The sequence below is a fragment of the Hemitrygon akajei genome, chromosome 4 (genome assembly GCF_048418815.1).
Source record: "Hemitrygon akajei chromosome 4, sHemAka1.3, whole genome shotgun sequence".
Lineage (NCBI taxonomy): Eukaryota > Metazoa > Chordata > Chondrichthyes > Myliobatiformes > Dasyatidae > Hemitrygon > Hemitrygon akajei.
The window spans coordinates 35603438-35619160 of record NC_133127.1 but is presented as its reverse complement, the minus strand read 5'-3'; the positions used below and the strand labels follow the sequence as shown (position 1 = coordinate 35619160).

Here is a 15723-nt window from a genome sequence, read left to right as displayed (position 1 = left end):
CTCAGACAGCCCGTGGACATCCCCACTACACATGGTGCCCAAGTCCGCAGGAGGATGGAGATTACATAAGGCTCAACAACGCCACAACCGCTGACAAATACCCGGTACCCCACATCCAGGACTTCAGGACGAACCTGCATGGAGCGACCATCTTCTCGAAAATCGATCCGGTCAGGGGATACCATCAGATCCCAGTGCACCCCGATGACATGCTCAAGACAGCCCTCATCACCCCGTTCAGCTTGTTTGAATGCCTGAGGATGCCTTTTGGTCTCAAGAATGCAGCCCAAACTTTCCAAAGGCTCATGGACTCGGTGGGACGCGGCCTGGATTTCGTTTTCATTTACTTGGACAATATCCTGGTGGCCAGCAGTTGGCACCAAGAGCACGTGGCACATTTGCGCCAGCTCTGCCAATGCCTGAGGGACCATGGACTGGCAATCAATCTGGCGAAGTGCCAGTTTGGGCTGACGGAGATCAACTTAGAGTCAACTGACATGGCTGACGGAGATCAACAATAGAGTCAACCGACATGGCGCAGTTCCCCTACTGGCCAAGGTCCAGGCCATCCGCCAGTTCCCCAAGCCCAGCATGGTCAAGGGCCTGCAGGAGTTCGTAGGGATGGCCAACTTCTATCATCAGTTTTTGCCGACAGTGGCACACATCATGAAACCCTTGTTCAGCCTGATGGCCAGCAAGGCCAAAGAAATGGCATGGGACACGGAGTCCACAGAGGTGTTCGAGCAGGCCTAGGAGGCGCTGGCAAAGGTGGCCTTTCTAGTGCACCCGAGAATCGATGTACCCACGGCACTCACAGTTGTCGCTTCCGACACAGCAGTCAGTGGAGTCCTGGAGCAGCTCGTCGAGGACCAGTGGCGACCACTCGCTTTCTTCAGCCAGCATCTATGGCCACCAGAGGTGAGGTACAGCACTTTTGACAGAGAGTTGCTAGCGCTCTACCTGGCTGTCCAGCATTTCCGGTACTTCCTCGAGGGAAGGGAGTTCACTGTGTATACGGACCACAAGCCCCACACCTTCGCCCTGGCCAAGGTATCGGACCCATGGTTGGCTCGGCAGCAAAGGCACCTGTCCTTTATTTCAAAATTCACCACAGACATCCGTCACATCGCAGGGAAGAACAACATCATCGCCGACACACTGCCTCGCCCCTGCCTCCACTCAGTAAGCATATCTTGAGGTCCATATGCTTACTGGCACCGGTCCCGACCTCCAGGCATGGTCCCACGCCATCCTTCACCCCTAAAGACCCCCAAGACTGTGAGTATATTTTTATTCGCAGGGGCATGCACAGATCACCTCTAAAGCAGCCGTATGAGGGACCCTTCAAGGTGATCCAGCACAATGGTACCATGTGTGTCGTGGAGCTGGGTGGCCGGGAAGAGTCTTTTACAGTGGACCGCCTCAAACTGGTGCACATGGACATTGAGCAACCAGTGGGGGTACCCACACCGCGCCAGTGAGGCCAGCCACCCAGGCAAGCCACACAGACTGGGGGCTCCACTCCCCCGAAGGACCTTTCTGGGGAGGGGGTAGTGTGGCAGCCTGCACACGCGGGACTTGAACCGCCATCAGGAGCCGTGGGCAGGCACGCAACCACCCGCTCGGGGCGGACCTTCCGGGGACAGTCTGACGCTACGTCTGCCCCGCGGGTCGCTGGGGCCCATGGGAGGGGAGATTTAAGCGCACAATTTTGAATCAGTAAAGGCATTCTGAGTTCAGCTCTCTCTCTGCCTCCGTGTTTCTTTAGTAGCGCGTTGCACGCGACTACAATAGAAGTATGAGAGTCAACTAGCAATAAAAATATTAAGGAAATGCAACAGGACTTTTAGAAAATCATAAGGCAATCAAATGAAGTTAACACAGTTTCATTGAAGGAGAATTACGTCTAACAACTTGGCTGGAATTCTTTAAGGACGTAATAACTTCACTGAATAAATGGGAATTTGCATATTTGGATTTTCAGAAGGCATTTGATATTATGCACAAAGAGATTGGGGGTAACATTAATGGCACAGACAGAGGATTGAACAATCTGTCATTTGCTGTCTGTGAGGCTCTGAGCAGTATGTAACCTCAAGACCAATAAGCCTGGAGATGTGTGGCTAGGTAGAGGTCAAATGTCATCTATAAATTGACTGAAGTAAATAAATTCACACATACCTGTGACTCCATCATTTTCAGAGTTGCCTGTGAAGTTTTACCGTTGTTTGAAGCATTATTTAGGTGTTCAATACCTCTGTTTGCCATTCTCTGTAAACTGTAAAAGGAGGAAGGAGATATAAACAGTCACCAATTTATCATAAAGTTCTCAGGAAACTAGATTTACCCCTGAAGATTCTCTTCCTTGAAATTTGCTCAAATATCTGCTTTTTACCCCATAAGGAAACAAGGCTCTCTGAGCCTTGGTCAACGTTTTTAAGTTTAATTTAAGCAAATAATATAATTAGCCCTGAGGATTTAGAACATAAAACAGCACAGAATAGTAACAGGTCCTTTGGATCACAATGTCAGTACCAACCATTAAACTAATCCCACGTGCCAGCACATGGTCTAGACACCCCCATTCCCTGCCTGTTCATGTGCCTGCCTAATAAATGTTTAAATATTTCTATTAGATCTTCGCCCTTGGCAGTGGATTCCAAGTGTCAGACCTGAAGGAAAAGGCAAGTATCAGAGGATGGTTAATCAGTGGCTGCCATGAAAAATGTTGTTATTTTTGGACACTTTACTCAGTGGTATTTTCAATCACAGAAACAAAGAAAATAGGAGCAGTGGTAGGTCAGCTTTCAACTCCACCCTCACATTTACTATGATCTTAATTGCTGAGCTCAATGCCTCTTATGTTCTATTTCTCCATACCCTCTATTCCTTAATCTATCAAATATTCATCCACCATCTTTCATAAGATGATAAGAGGCAAAGATATAATGGGTACCAGAGATTTTTTTCCCTAGGGGTAAAATGGTTAATACAAGGGGGCATAATTTTAGGGTGACTGGATGAAATTATAGGAGGATGTTAGAGGTAAGTTCTTTACGTACAGTGAATTGCTGGGGTGGTAGTAGAGGCTGATACATTAGGGGCATTTAAGAAACTCTTAAACAGGAACATGGATGATCGAAAAATGGAGGGTTATGTAGGAGAGAAGAGTTAGATTGATCTTAGATTAGGTCAAAATGTTGGTACAACCATTGTGGGCTGAAGGGTATGTAGTGTGCTGTAATGTTCTGTGCTCTGTGATCCTTTTTAAATACCCTCTGTGAGGAAATTTTTTTGTACTTCAGCTTTCAATGACCAATTCCTTTTGTAGTTACATCTCCTTGTTCAAGACTCTCCACACAAGTGAAAGCATCCTAAGAGCTACCCTGTCAAGCTTCATTCGGATATTATATGTTTAAGTACAACATCACTAATTCTACTAAACTCCCAAGAATTCAGACCCAAACTATTTAACCTTTCTTGATAGGACAACCCTCTAATCTCAGGAATTTCCTAGTGAATTTCCAATGCTACGATATCTTTTATTTTTGGATAAGGGACTAAATCGATACCCAGTATTATTCTAAGTCAGGTCTCACTAACACACTGTAAAATTGCAACAAAACCTCTCCAGTTTTATATTCCAACCCAGTTGTAACTGACTGCCTTCACCACGTTAGACTAGATTCATGCAATAATCACCTAAATCCTTTTGGGCTTCATTCACTTACATTTTTTTCCCCATTCAAATAATATTCTGCCTTTTGACTTCTCTTTTAAGTTCAAAGTAAATCTGCTATCAAAGTACACGTATGTCACCATACACTATTCTGAGATTCATTTTCTTGCAGGTATTCACAGTAAATAGAAAGAAGCAAAATAGATCAATGAAAAACTGCACACGACAGAGATGGATAAACAAACTAATATACAAAGACAACAAGCTGTGCAAATACAAAAAAAAAGAGAAAAAAATAATAAAAAATAAATAAGCAATAAATATTGAGAACATGAGTTGTTGGGTCCTTAAAAGTGAGCCCATAGGTTGTGGAGTCAGTTCAGTGTTGGGGTGAGTGAAGTTATCCCCTCTGGTTCATGAGACCAATAGATGAGGGGTAATAACTGTTCCTGAAGTTGGTGGTGTGGGGCTTGAGGCTCCAGTACCTCCTTCCTGATGGCAGCAGTGAGAAGAGAGCATGGCTCGGATGGTGGGGGTCCTCGATGAAAGATGCTGCTTTCCTGCGACATGCTCCTTGTAGATGTGCTCAATAGTGATGGACTGGGTACTTTTTGTAGTTTTTTTCCCATTCAAGAGCACTGGTGTTCACACACCAGGCTGTGATGCAACTAGTCAGTATAGTCTCTACTGTGCAACAGCATAAATTTGTCAATGTTTTAGATGACATGTCAAATCTACACAAACTTCTAAGAAAGTAGAGATGCTACCATGCCTTCTTTGTAATGGCAGTTATGTGCTGGACCCAGGACAAATCCTCTGAAATGATAATGCCGAGGAAGTTGTTGACTCTCCCCACCTCTAATCCTCTGGTGCGGACTGGCACATGTACCTCCAGTTGCTGGCATTGAGTGAAAGGTTGTTGTTATGGAACTGATCAGCCATATTTTCAATCTCCTTCTTATATGCTGATTCATCACCAGCTTTGATTCAGCCAACAATAGTGGTATCCTCAGGAAACTTAGATGCAACTTTGGAGCTGTACTTAGCCTCAGTCATCAGTATAAAGTGAGTAGAACAGGGGCCAAGCACACAGCCTTGTTAGAATGGAGGAGATGTGGTTGAACTATCACTTCCCCCATTCATGTCCGCCACAGAAAGCAGGATCTCCTAGTGGCCACACATTTTAATTCCACATCCCATTCCCATTTTGATATGTCTATCTATGGCCTTCTCTACTGTCAAGATGAGGCCACACTCAGGTTGGAGGAACAACACCTTATATACTGGCTGGGTAGCCTCCAACCTGATGGCATGAACATTGACTTCTCTAACTTCCATTAATGCCCCTCCCCTTCTTACCCCATCCCTGATATATTTAGTTTTTTTTCTCTCTCTGCCCATCACTCTGCCTGTTCTCCATCTCCCTCTGGTGCCCCCCTCCCTTTTTCTTTCTCCCTAGGCCTCCCGTTCCATGATCCTTCCCTTCTCTAGCTCTGTATCCCTTTTGTCAATCACCTGTCTGGCTCTCGGCTTCACCCCACCCCCTCCAGTCTTCTCCCATCATTTTGCATTTTCCCCTCCCCCTCCTACTTTCAAATCTCTTACTATCTTTCCTTTCAGTTAATCCTGACAAAGGGTCTTGGCCCGAAACGTCGACAGCGCTTCTCCCTATAGATGCTGCCTGGCCTGCTGTGTTACACCAGTATTTTGTATGTGTTGCCTGAATTTCCAGCATCTGCAGATTTCCTCGTGTTTGACTTCCCCCATTAATCTGCATTTACCAGGCTCTCAACTCACTCACTATCTACATCCTATTGCACCATCACAGTATCCTTATCACAACACACCCCTTCACCTGTTTTTGTATCATTGACAGTTTAGAAACTTCACACCATGTTCCTTCCTATAGATCATTAATATAAATAGTGAACAATTGAGGGCCAAAAACTCCTACAATCTTTAGAAAGACTCACTTATTCCAACCTTGTTTTCTATACAAGAACCAGTTTTCAATCAAATCTAACACATTAACTCCAATTCCATAGACTTTTAATTTATGCACAAGCCTCTTATGTGGTCTCGTATCAAATGCCTTTTAAAAATGTAAATACACAGCATCTACAGGCTTCCCTCTATTAATTCTTGCAGTCAAATTATCAAAGAATTTGAGAAAATTTGTCAAACATATTACCTTTCATAAAACCATTTTGAGTAGATTTAAGTAGCTTTTTTTGAAATTGGAGTTGGGACATTATGTTGCAGTTGTACAAGTCATTGGTGAAGCTGCACTTGGGTGCCTTGTATAGTTTTAGTCACTCTGTTATAGGAAAGACGTATTAAATTGGAAAAAGAGCAGAAAAGACTTAAGGATGTTGCCAGGACTAGATGGCATAAAATTGGGAAAGATTAGCCAGGCTGGGTCTTAATTCTTTGGAATGTAAGAGAATCAGGGGCAGCCTTATATAAGTGTTTAAAATTATGAGACACATACATAAGGTAGATATTAACAATCTTTTCCACAGGGTGGGGGAGTCCAAAACTAGGTGGCATATATTTAGGGTGAGGGGCAAATGATTTAAAAGGGATCTGAGGGGCAACTAGTTCACACAGAAGGTGGTGAGCATGTGGAATTGTAAGAGGCAAGTACAATAATATCATTTAAGAAGCAATTGGATAGGTAGATGGAAGAATGGAGCTTAGAAGGACAACTTGGTAGGCCTGGACTCTTTGGACCAAAGGGCATGTATCTGTGCTGCATTGCTCTATGACTTTCTATGACAATGATTAGTCATTTCCTCTTTGATTATTTACTCTAGCACTTTCTCAATAATAGCTATTAAACTAATTAGCTTGTGGTTCTCTGCCTTTTGCCTTTCTCCTTTTCTGAACAAGACAGTCATATGGCTGTTTTCCAACCTTCTGGTACCCTCCTGGATGAAATGAATTGATTTTATTACTTACATCCTTCATATACATGAGGAGTAAAAATCTTTACATTACGTCTCCATCTAAATGTGCAATGTGCAATTTATAGTAATTTGTATAAATAGTATGTACACAGGACAGTCAATATAACATAGAAATTCAGTTGGGTCAGCATGAATTAATCAGTCTGATGGCCTGGTGAAAGAAGTTGTCCCGGAGTCTGTTGGTCCTGGCTTTTAGGCTGCGGTACCATTTCCTGGATGGTAGCAGCTGGAAAAGTTCAAGGTTGGGGTGACTCAGGTCCCCAGTGATCCTTCGGACCCTTTTTTACACACCAGTCTTTGTAAATGCCCTGAATAGTGGGAAGTTCACATCTACAGATGCATTGGTCTGCCTGCACCACTCTCTGCAGAGTCCTGTGATTGAGGGAAGTACAGTTCCCATACCAGGCAGTGATGTAGCCAGTCAGGATGCTCACAATTGTACACCTGTAGCAAGTTCTTAGGATTTGGGGGCCTATACCAAACTTCTTCAACCATCTGAGGTGGAAGAGGAGCTGTTCTGCCTTTTTCAACACATAGCCTGTACGTACAGACCATGTGAAGTCCTTGGTGATGCTTATGCTGAGGAACTTAAAACTGTTCACCCTCTCAACCTCAGGTCCATTGATGTCAATAAGGGCTAGCCTGTCTCCATTCCTCCTGTAGTCCACAACCAGCTCCTTTTTTTCACAAAATTAGGGAGATGTTGCTTTCCTGACGCCACTGTATCAGGATGATGACTTCTTCTCTGTAGGCTGCCTCATTATTATTTGAGATTAGGCCAATCAGTGTGGTGTTGTTAGCAAATTTAATTAGCAGATTGGAGCTGTGGGTGGCAACACACAGTCATGGGTATACAGAGAGTAAAGGAGGGGACTTAGTACTCAGCCCTGAGGGGCACCTGTGTTGAGGGTCAGAGGTGAGGGAGCCCACTCTTACCACCTTCTGGCGATCTGACAGCAAGTCCAGGATCCAGCTACCTAACGCAGGGTGAAGGCAGAGTTCTCAGAGCTTCTTGTCGAGCCTAGAGGGAATTATGGTGTTAAATGTTGAACTACAGTCCAAGAACAGCATTCTCATATAACCATCCTTCTCCTCCAGATGTGAAAGGATGGTGTGCAGAGCTGTGGCTATTGCATCATCTGACAATGGGTTGGGTCAGTAGGCAAACTGTAAGGCTCCAGCATGGGTGGTAGCATGCTGCAGATGTAGAAATTTGCAAGTGTCTTTGGTGACATACCAAACTCCTATTGAAATATAGCTACTGTTGTGCCTTCTTTGTGACTGCATCAATATGTTGGGTTCAGGAACTTGAAATTGCTCACTCTTTCCAGTTCTAATCCCTCTATGAGGACTGGTGTGTGTACCCTCGTCTTACCCTTTCTTTAGTCCACCATCAATTCATTGGTCTTACTGATGCTGAGTGCAAGAATGTTGCTGTGACACCACTCAACTAGCTGATGTATCTTGCTCCTTCTCGTCACCATCTGAAATTCTGCCAACAATAGTTGTGTCGTCATCATGTCATTTGCTCCCCACAAAGCGTTGCAGAACCGCCTTCTTTGTCATTGGATCTCACTTCACATGCTAGGACAGGCATATCCCTATTTCACCGGAGTATGAGGTCTACAGGCTACCCTCACCTGGTTTAGCCCGCCTGCTGAAGCAGTGAACCAGTGTGCGGACGCTGTTGTGTGCAAATAGCTACCTGGAGCCACAGGTGAGAGCCAAGTGTCCAGTGGGGGACAAAAGTGAGTTAGCTGCTCCAGAATGGGCATGACATGCCCCTTCACCAGAGGCGCTCTCCACCCCCCCCCCCCCCGATAACCTATACATGGCAGCATACACCAAATTAATTCCTCTGTCAATAATTATTAGGAACTAATACGGTTTTATTATACTATAGTAACAATGGTAGTGTTCTAGTTTATTCTGTATTTCATTTAAATACACACAGTAACTTTTTTTTTTACTCACAGAAACAGTAGTTTTTTTAATACCCATTTCCATGAAACTTTGGCTAATTGGGACAGTCATTCAATTGGGCCAGAAGGTACTGGTCCAGATGTGCCCCAATTAGCTGGAATCCACTGTATCTCTACTGGTTAAAGATTGGTACGGCAACTCGTACTGTGAGCTATATATAGTAATGGCTTAGATGTTAACGTAGGATGTATGATTAGTACACTTGCAAATAACAAAAATTGGCAGTATTTGGACATTGAAGAGACTAGTCTCTACAGAAAGATGTTAATCATCTGGTAACCTCGGCAGAGCAATGGCAGATAGAACTAAATCCTGATAAAGGCAAAATGATGCACTTTGGAATGTCATTCCTTCATACAGTACATACGTACTGAAAAGCAGTGTCTAATGAATATTGAGGAACAAAGAAACCTTGGTGTAGAAGTCTATAGATCCCTGAAAGCAGCAGTGCAGTTTGATAAGGTGGTAAAGAAGGCATACAGGGACTAGCCTTGATCAGCTGAGGCTTAGGATCTAAGAGCAGGAAATTTATATTACGGCTTTATTAAGCATTAACGATACCGCATCAACTATGCATACTTTTGCTCACTGCACTAAAGAAAGAATGTGATTGCTCTGGAAGAGAGCACAGAGGGTATTCACCAAGATGTTATCTGAAATAGGTTAGTTTGTTTAGTTTGTTATTCTGACAGCAGAGAAGCAGGAGGGGGTGGGGTTGATAGAGGATTTAACATTATCAGGGACACTGGCAGGGATAGACAAATGTAAACTTTCCCCCAAACAAGCAAGAATTTTTCATTAAAGAGATGTTGGAATTTGGAACACACTGCCTGAAGGGTAGTGGAGACGGAGGCGCTCACCCCATTAAGAAGGTAGATGAGTATTTGAATTGCCAAGACACAAAAGGGCTATGGACTAACAGTGATAAATGGGGTTAGTACAGATCGACATTTTTATTTTTACTGTGGACTATGTGGATCAAAGGGCTCATTTCTATGCTGTATACTGCTAGACTTAGCAGTAAAATAGTTTCAAATTCGTTTGGACAGTAAGCTCTGCTATCTGCTGTAGGAGCAGAAAAATCTCTGAATTCTCCGAAGGATTTATAATAAATCCAGGTTAACTGTGGAATCAGACTTGTATTTACAAACGTAACTCAAACTTGGCCAGAAATAGATTGGTTTCAGTTCAATGGAATGTGTATTTTAATTGTGGTAGTAATTGTTTGACTGTTTACACAAGTAAACATTTGGGACATAATACCAAGCTTTAACAAGGTACTAACTGAAAAATTACCTATTACTATGAGACATTTGGGATTAGGCACCTGAAGAGTCTTACTCTTAAGGAATATGAAGAAAACCATCAATCATTAAGGAACAGCAATAGAACACGAATATTCATTCAGTCCTCAAGCAGCAAATTGATTTAAAAAAACAGACATTAAAGATACTGCAATATATGAGCATTTGTAGTTTTATGTCTAAATAATAGTCAAGATTCAATGTTTTAAAACTGAAGAACTGGTCAATTTAGAACATAAAACGGTACAGCATAAGAACATACCCTTCAGCCAATGATGTCTATGCTGACAAATTTAAACCAATCCCATTTGCTTGCACATGGGTTGTATCCCACTATTCCCTGCTTGTTTGTATAACTGTCTAGATACCTCTTAAGTGTTATTACATCTGTTTCCACCAAGTTCCAAACACATTCCAGGCAATTGATTTATACAGGCCACAGCTGGAGTACTATCTGCAGTTCTGATCACCACACTTTTTGAAGAATGTGATTAAGTTAGAAAAGGTACAGAAAATATTCACAGGAAGATTGCCTGAAGTGGAATTGAATTGAGTCAAATGAGAAGAGATAGGCTAGAACTGTTTTCCCTGGAGCTTATGAAGATGAAGGGATGACCATACAGAGGTTTCTAGAATTATGACGGGAGTAGAAAGGCTAGATAATCACAGTATTTTTCACCATGGTAAAGGGACTAAAACTAGAGGGTATAGGTTTAAGATGAGGGGGAAAAATTTTAAAGGGACCTGAATGGCAGCTTTTCCCATACAGAAGGTGGTGAGAGTATGAAACAATCTATTAGAGATGGTAGAAACAGGAAAATTGCAATGTTTATAGGTCATCTGGGCTGATACTGTACGTGAATAAGGAAGGTTTAAAGAGATGTGGGCCAGATACAAATTAATGGGATGAGTGTGGATATATTCAGTGCCTATAAAAAGTTTTGGAAGTTTTCATGTTTTATTGTTTTACAACATTGAATCACAGTGGATTTAATTGGCTTTTTGACGATGATCAACAGAAAAAGACTCTTTTGTGTCAAAGTGAAAACATATCTCTACAAAGTAATACCCTGGAGTGTCCAAGTCAGAGTCCAGAACTAGAACTAGGGACAAAGCTTCAAGATTCGGAGGTGTAGATGTAGGATGGAGATGAGGAGGAACTGCTTTTTCCAGAGAATGGTGAATTTGTAGAATTCTCTGCCCAATGAAGCAGTGGAGGCTACCTCAGTAAATATATTTCCTTATAGATGCTGCCTGGCCTGCTGTGTTCCACCAGCATTTTGTGTGTGTTGTTTGAATTTCCAGCATCTGCAGATTTCCTCGTAATTGCATAAGTATTCATCCCCTTTTGTCAGTATTTAGTAGATACACCTTTGGCAGCAATTACAGCCTTGAGTCTGTGTAGGTAAGTTTCTATCAGCTTTGCACATCTGGACTCTGCAATTTTTTCCCATTCTTCTGTACAAAGCTGCTCAAGATCTCTCAGATTGCCCAGAAATCATGAGGGAAAAGCCTTTTTCAAGTCCAGCCTCAAATTCTCAATTGGATTGAGGTCTGGACTCTGACTTGGTCACTCCAGGACATTAACTTTGTTGTTTTTCAGTTATTCCTGTTTTGTTTTGGCTTTATGCTTGGGGTCATTGTCTTGCTGGAAAACATCTTCTCCAAGACTGCATCAGGATTTCCTCCAGGATTTCCCTGTATTTTGCTGCATTCATTTTACTCTCTACCTTCACAAGCCTTCCAGACCCTGCTACATGACAAAATTAGCCCTACTGTTTCAATGTTAATGCCCTCTGACTAGTTTCATTCTTACTAATTCTTGCCCAGGTTTCTGATACCCAACAAATGCGTGTTACACATTCTACTAATTAAACATCAGGATTAAAACACAAGGTAAGGAAACAAAATGGAGGACATCACAAAATATCAGCTGAAAGGTATGGATTGTTGACAACAGATTAAGTTAATTGGTTTATAAGCAATCACTGAAGGGATATGACAAAAGGATTGTGACGAATATGTTAAAATAGCTTTTGTATACATATGTTATCGAAATACAATGCTAATATTTGCGTAACTAAGGCTGTGTGAATGAATATTAAATGGTCCAGTGATAAATGCAACTTATCTAAAAACAGGAACTCTGATGACTTTGAATTTTGTTTTCTCTCCCCTGTGCCATTGATTTTATCTACAGCGGAAGAGATTCTCTTTAACATAACTCCAGAGAGCCCCATAAAATTATAGAACATACAAACAGAAAATGGGCCCTTACACCCTACCTCGTCCATGCTGACTATGATGTCTATCTAAGATGATCCCTTTTGCCCACATTAGACTAGTATCTCTCTTCTCCTTTCCTATCTAAGTACCTGCACAAATGCTTTAAACACTGTAATAGCATCTGCCTCTAAATGTTCTTCTGGCAGCTCATTCCAAGTATTTACCTCCGTGTGCGGCACAATTTACCTCCTCAGCCCTCTGAAATTTCTCCTCACTCTACTGAAACCTGTGTTCTAGATACAGCTGTCCTCAGAGAAGAATTCCAATTATCCATTTTATCTAAGCCCCTCAAAATGTTGTAAACCTCTGTAAGGTTACCCTTCAGCTTGTTACATTTCCTGTAACACCCTAGTTCATTTTTTTTTACTGTTATGCTGTTCTGTATTTCATTTGTGCTGTTCTGTGCAAGCTGTTTTTTTGGGTTACTGTTGAAGATAAGAGTTAGGAGAGTTGTTTGCCATCCAATTAGGATGGCCGGATTACCCTAGAATACTACAGCACAGTATAGGCCCTTCAGCACTCAATGTTGTACCGACCCATATATTCCTTAAAAAAAAGTACTAAACCCACACTACCCTGTAACCCTCTATTTTTCTTTCATCCATGTGCCTGTCCAAGAGGCTCTTAAATATCCCTAATGTTTTAGCCTCCACCACCATCCCTGGCAAGTCATTCCAGGCAACCACAACCCTCTGTGTAGAAAACTTACCCCTGATGTCTCCCCTAAACTTCCCTCTCTTAACTTTGTACATATGTCCTCTGGTGTTTGCTATTCATACCCAGGGAAGCAGGTACTGACTATCCACCCTACCTATGCCTCTCATAACCTTGTAGACCTCTATCAAGTCCCCTCTCATCTTTCTACGCTCCAAAGAGAAAAGTCCCAGCTATGCTAACCTTGCCTCATAAGACTTGTTTTCCAATCCAGGCAACATCCTGGTAAATCTCCTCTGCACCCTCTCCATAGCTTCCACATCCTTCCTATAATGAGGTGACCAGAACTGAACACAATACTTTAAGTGTGGTCTCACCAGAAATTTGTAGAGCTGCAACATGACCTCTCTACTCTTGAACTCAACCCCCCTATTAATGAAGCATAGCATCCCATAGGCCTTCTTAACTATCCTATCAACCTGTGCAGCGACCTTGAGGCATGTATGGGTTTGAACCCCAAAGTCCCTCCATTCATCCACACTCATAAGTAACCGACCATTAACTCTGTACTCAGCCTTCTGGTTTGTCCTTCCAAAATGCATCACCTCACACTTATCTGGATTGAACTCCATCTGCCACTTTTCTGCCTAACTCTGCATCCTGTCTATATCCTCTTGTAACCTTCAACAACCTACAGCTCCATCCACAACTCCTCCAATCTTCATGTCATCTAAAAACTTACTCACCCATCCTTCTGCCTCTTCATCCGGGTCATTTCTAAAAAATCACAAAGAGCAGGGGTCCCAGGACAGATTCTTACAGCACTCCACTAGTCACCGACCTCCAGGCAGAATACTTTCCTTCCACTACTACCCTCTGCTTTCTTCCTGTAAGCCAATTTTTTATTCAAACAGCCAAGGTTCCACTGATCCCATGCCTCATGACCTGGATGAGTCTCTCGTGGGAGACCTTGTCAAATGCCTTGCTAAAATCCATGTAGACCACATCTACCGCCCTACCCTCATCAATTTCTTTTGTTACCTCTTCAAAAAACTCAATTAGGCTCATGAGGCATGACCTTCCCTTCGTAAAGCCATGTTGACTATCCTTGAGTCGAATGTACTTCTCCAAATGTTCATAGATCCTATCCTTTAGAATCCTTTCCAACAGTTTGCAGACCACTGATGTAAGACTCACCGGTCTACAGTTCCCAGGATTCTCCCTATTACCTTTTTTAAACAAAGGAACTACATTTGCCATTCTCCAATCCTCTGACACCTCCCCTGCAGTCAAAGAGGATTCAAAGATCATAGCTACTACTCCAGCAATCTCTTCTCTCACTTCCCACAGCAACCTGGGGTATATCACATTCTGCCCTGGGGACTTATCAATCTTGATGTTTTTAAGAAGATCCAACACTGCTTCTTCTTCCTTAATCTCCACATTGTCCGCACACAGGCCTGTTCTATTTCAATCTCACCTTGATCAAGGTCCTTTTCACTTGTGAATACTGAATACTGAAGCACTTAGGACCTCCCCAATCTCCTCCGCCTCCAGGCACATGTTACCATCTTTATCCTTTAGTGGCCCCATCTTCATTCTTGTCATCCTTCTGTTCTTCACATACACATAGAATGCCTTGGGGTTCTCCTTAATCCTACATGCCAAGGCCTTCTCATGCCCCCTTCGAGCTCTCCTAAGTTCTTTCTTAAGCTTCTTCCTGGCTACACTTTATTCCTCATGAGCCCCTCCTGCTTCCTGCTTCTTATATCTAACATAAGCTTCCTTCTTCCTTTTAACGAGTTGCCTCACATGTTTCGTCAGCCATGGTTCTCCATCTCTAACTCGTCTGCATAGTTAGCCCTTCCCCAGTTAAGCAGTTTGATGTTGCTTACAACTTCACTCTGGCAACCTCTGCGACCAATCACCAAAGCCTCTACTATAACTTCTGCCATTTCTTTTAGTACCCTGGGATCCATTTCATCAGGACCAGGGGACTTACCTGTCATCAGGCCCACAAGTTTGCTCAGCACTACCTCTTTCATGACAACCACTACCCTCTGCCTCCTATCATCGGACAATTTTGGATCTAATTCGCCAACATGCCCTGGATCCCTTGTGTTATAATCAGATTTCATAAAATAATAGCTTAAATCTTTTCAAGTAGATATTTTTCAACAAATTTATGGTATATAGATCAGGACATTTTTTAAAAAATTAAGATTTCAATAGTGAATAGGTTATTCACTTCAGAACTTTCTCCTCTGCTTTTCAATCTGTTCTGGTGAAGAGTCACTGGAACTATACAATTTGTTAACTAGATTCTTTTTTCACAGGTGCTACTTGACTGCCGAGCTCTTTCAGAGTTTATGTTTAAATATAAACAACTTAAACTTGTAAAAAAATGGTAATTCATTTTTCTTCTGAACAATAATTAGACACCACAGCTAAAGATCAGAATCAGGTTTAATATCACTGGCATATGACAAATTTACTGTTATGCTGCACCAGCACATAATACATAATAAAAACTTTAAATTACAGCAAGAAATTTATATATTAAAAAGTTAAATTAAATAGTGCAAAAAGAGAAAAAATGGTGGCACATCTATCACACACATGTATTGATATATAGCTCTATTTTATAACTACACAAGAACATTTAGATTGGCTGAACAGCCAGGAGAGCTCACATGCCATTATCTCTTCAAAAGCTAAAGTAATCTTGCAGATCTCTTTGAATGGAACATTTTTTTAAATCAACCATAAAAAGCATATTATACTAATGCATCACAGCTTGGTATGATAACTGCTCTGCACGTGACAAGAAACTGCAGAGTTGTGGGAA

The 15723-nt window shown here is 42.2% G+C and overlaps 1 protein-coding gene across 6 annotated transcripts in view; it reads right to left on the bottom strand.

Moving 5' to 3' along the window:
- The window catches only part of LOC140726227 (sodium/hydrogen exchanger 9B2-like), a 131224-nt gene that overhangs the window by 80721 nt on the left and 34780 nt on the right, over positions 1-15723 (bottom strand). For 5 of the 6 annotated variants that reach the window (XM_073042313.1, XM_073042316.1, XM_073042314.1 and 2 more), the window contains one exon: positions 2182-2278. In XM_073042313.1, the coding sequence (XP_072898414.1) occupies positions 2182-2268 (87 nt within the window). In that variant the 5' untranslated portion in view covers positions 2269-2278. Of the gene's footprint in view, positions 1-2181; positions 2279-7584; positions 7607-15723 lie in introns of those variants that run through there. The other variant, XM_073042318.1, reaches the window with a different exon arrangement.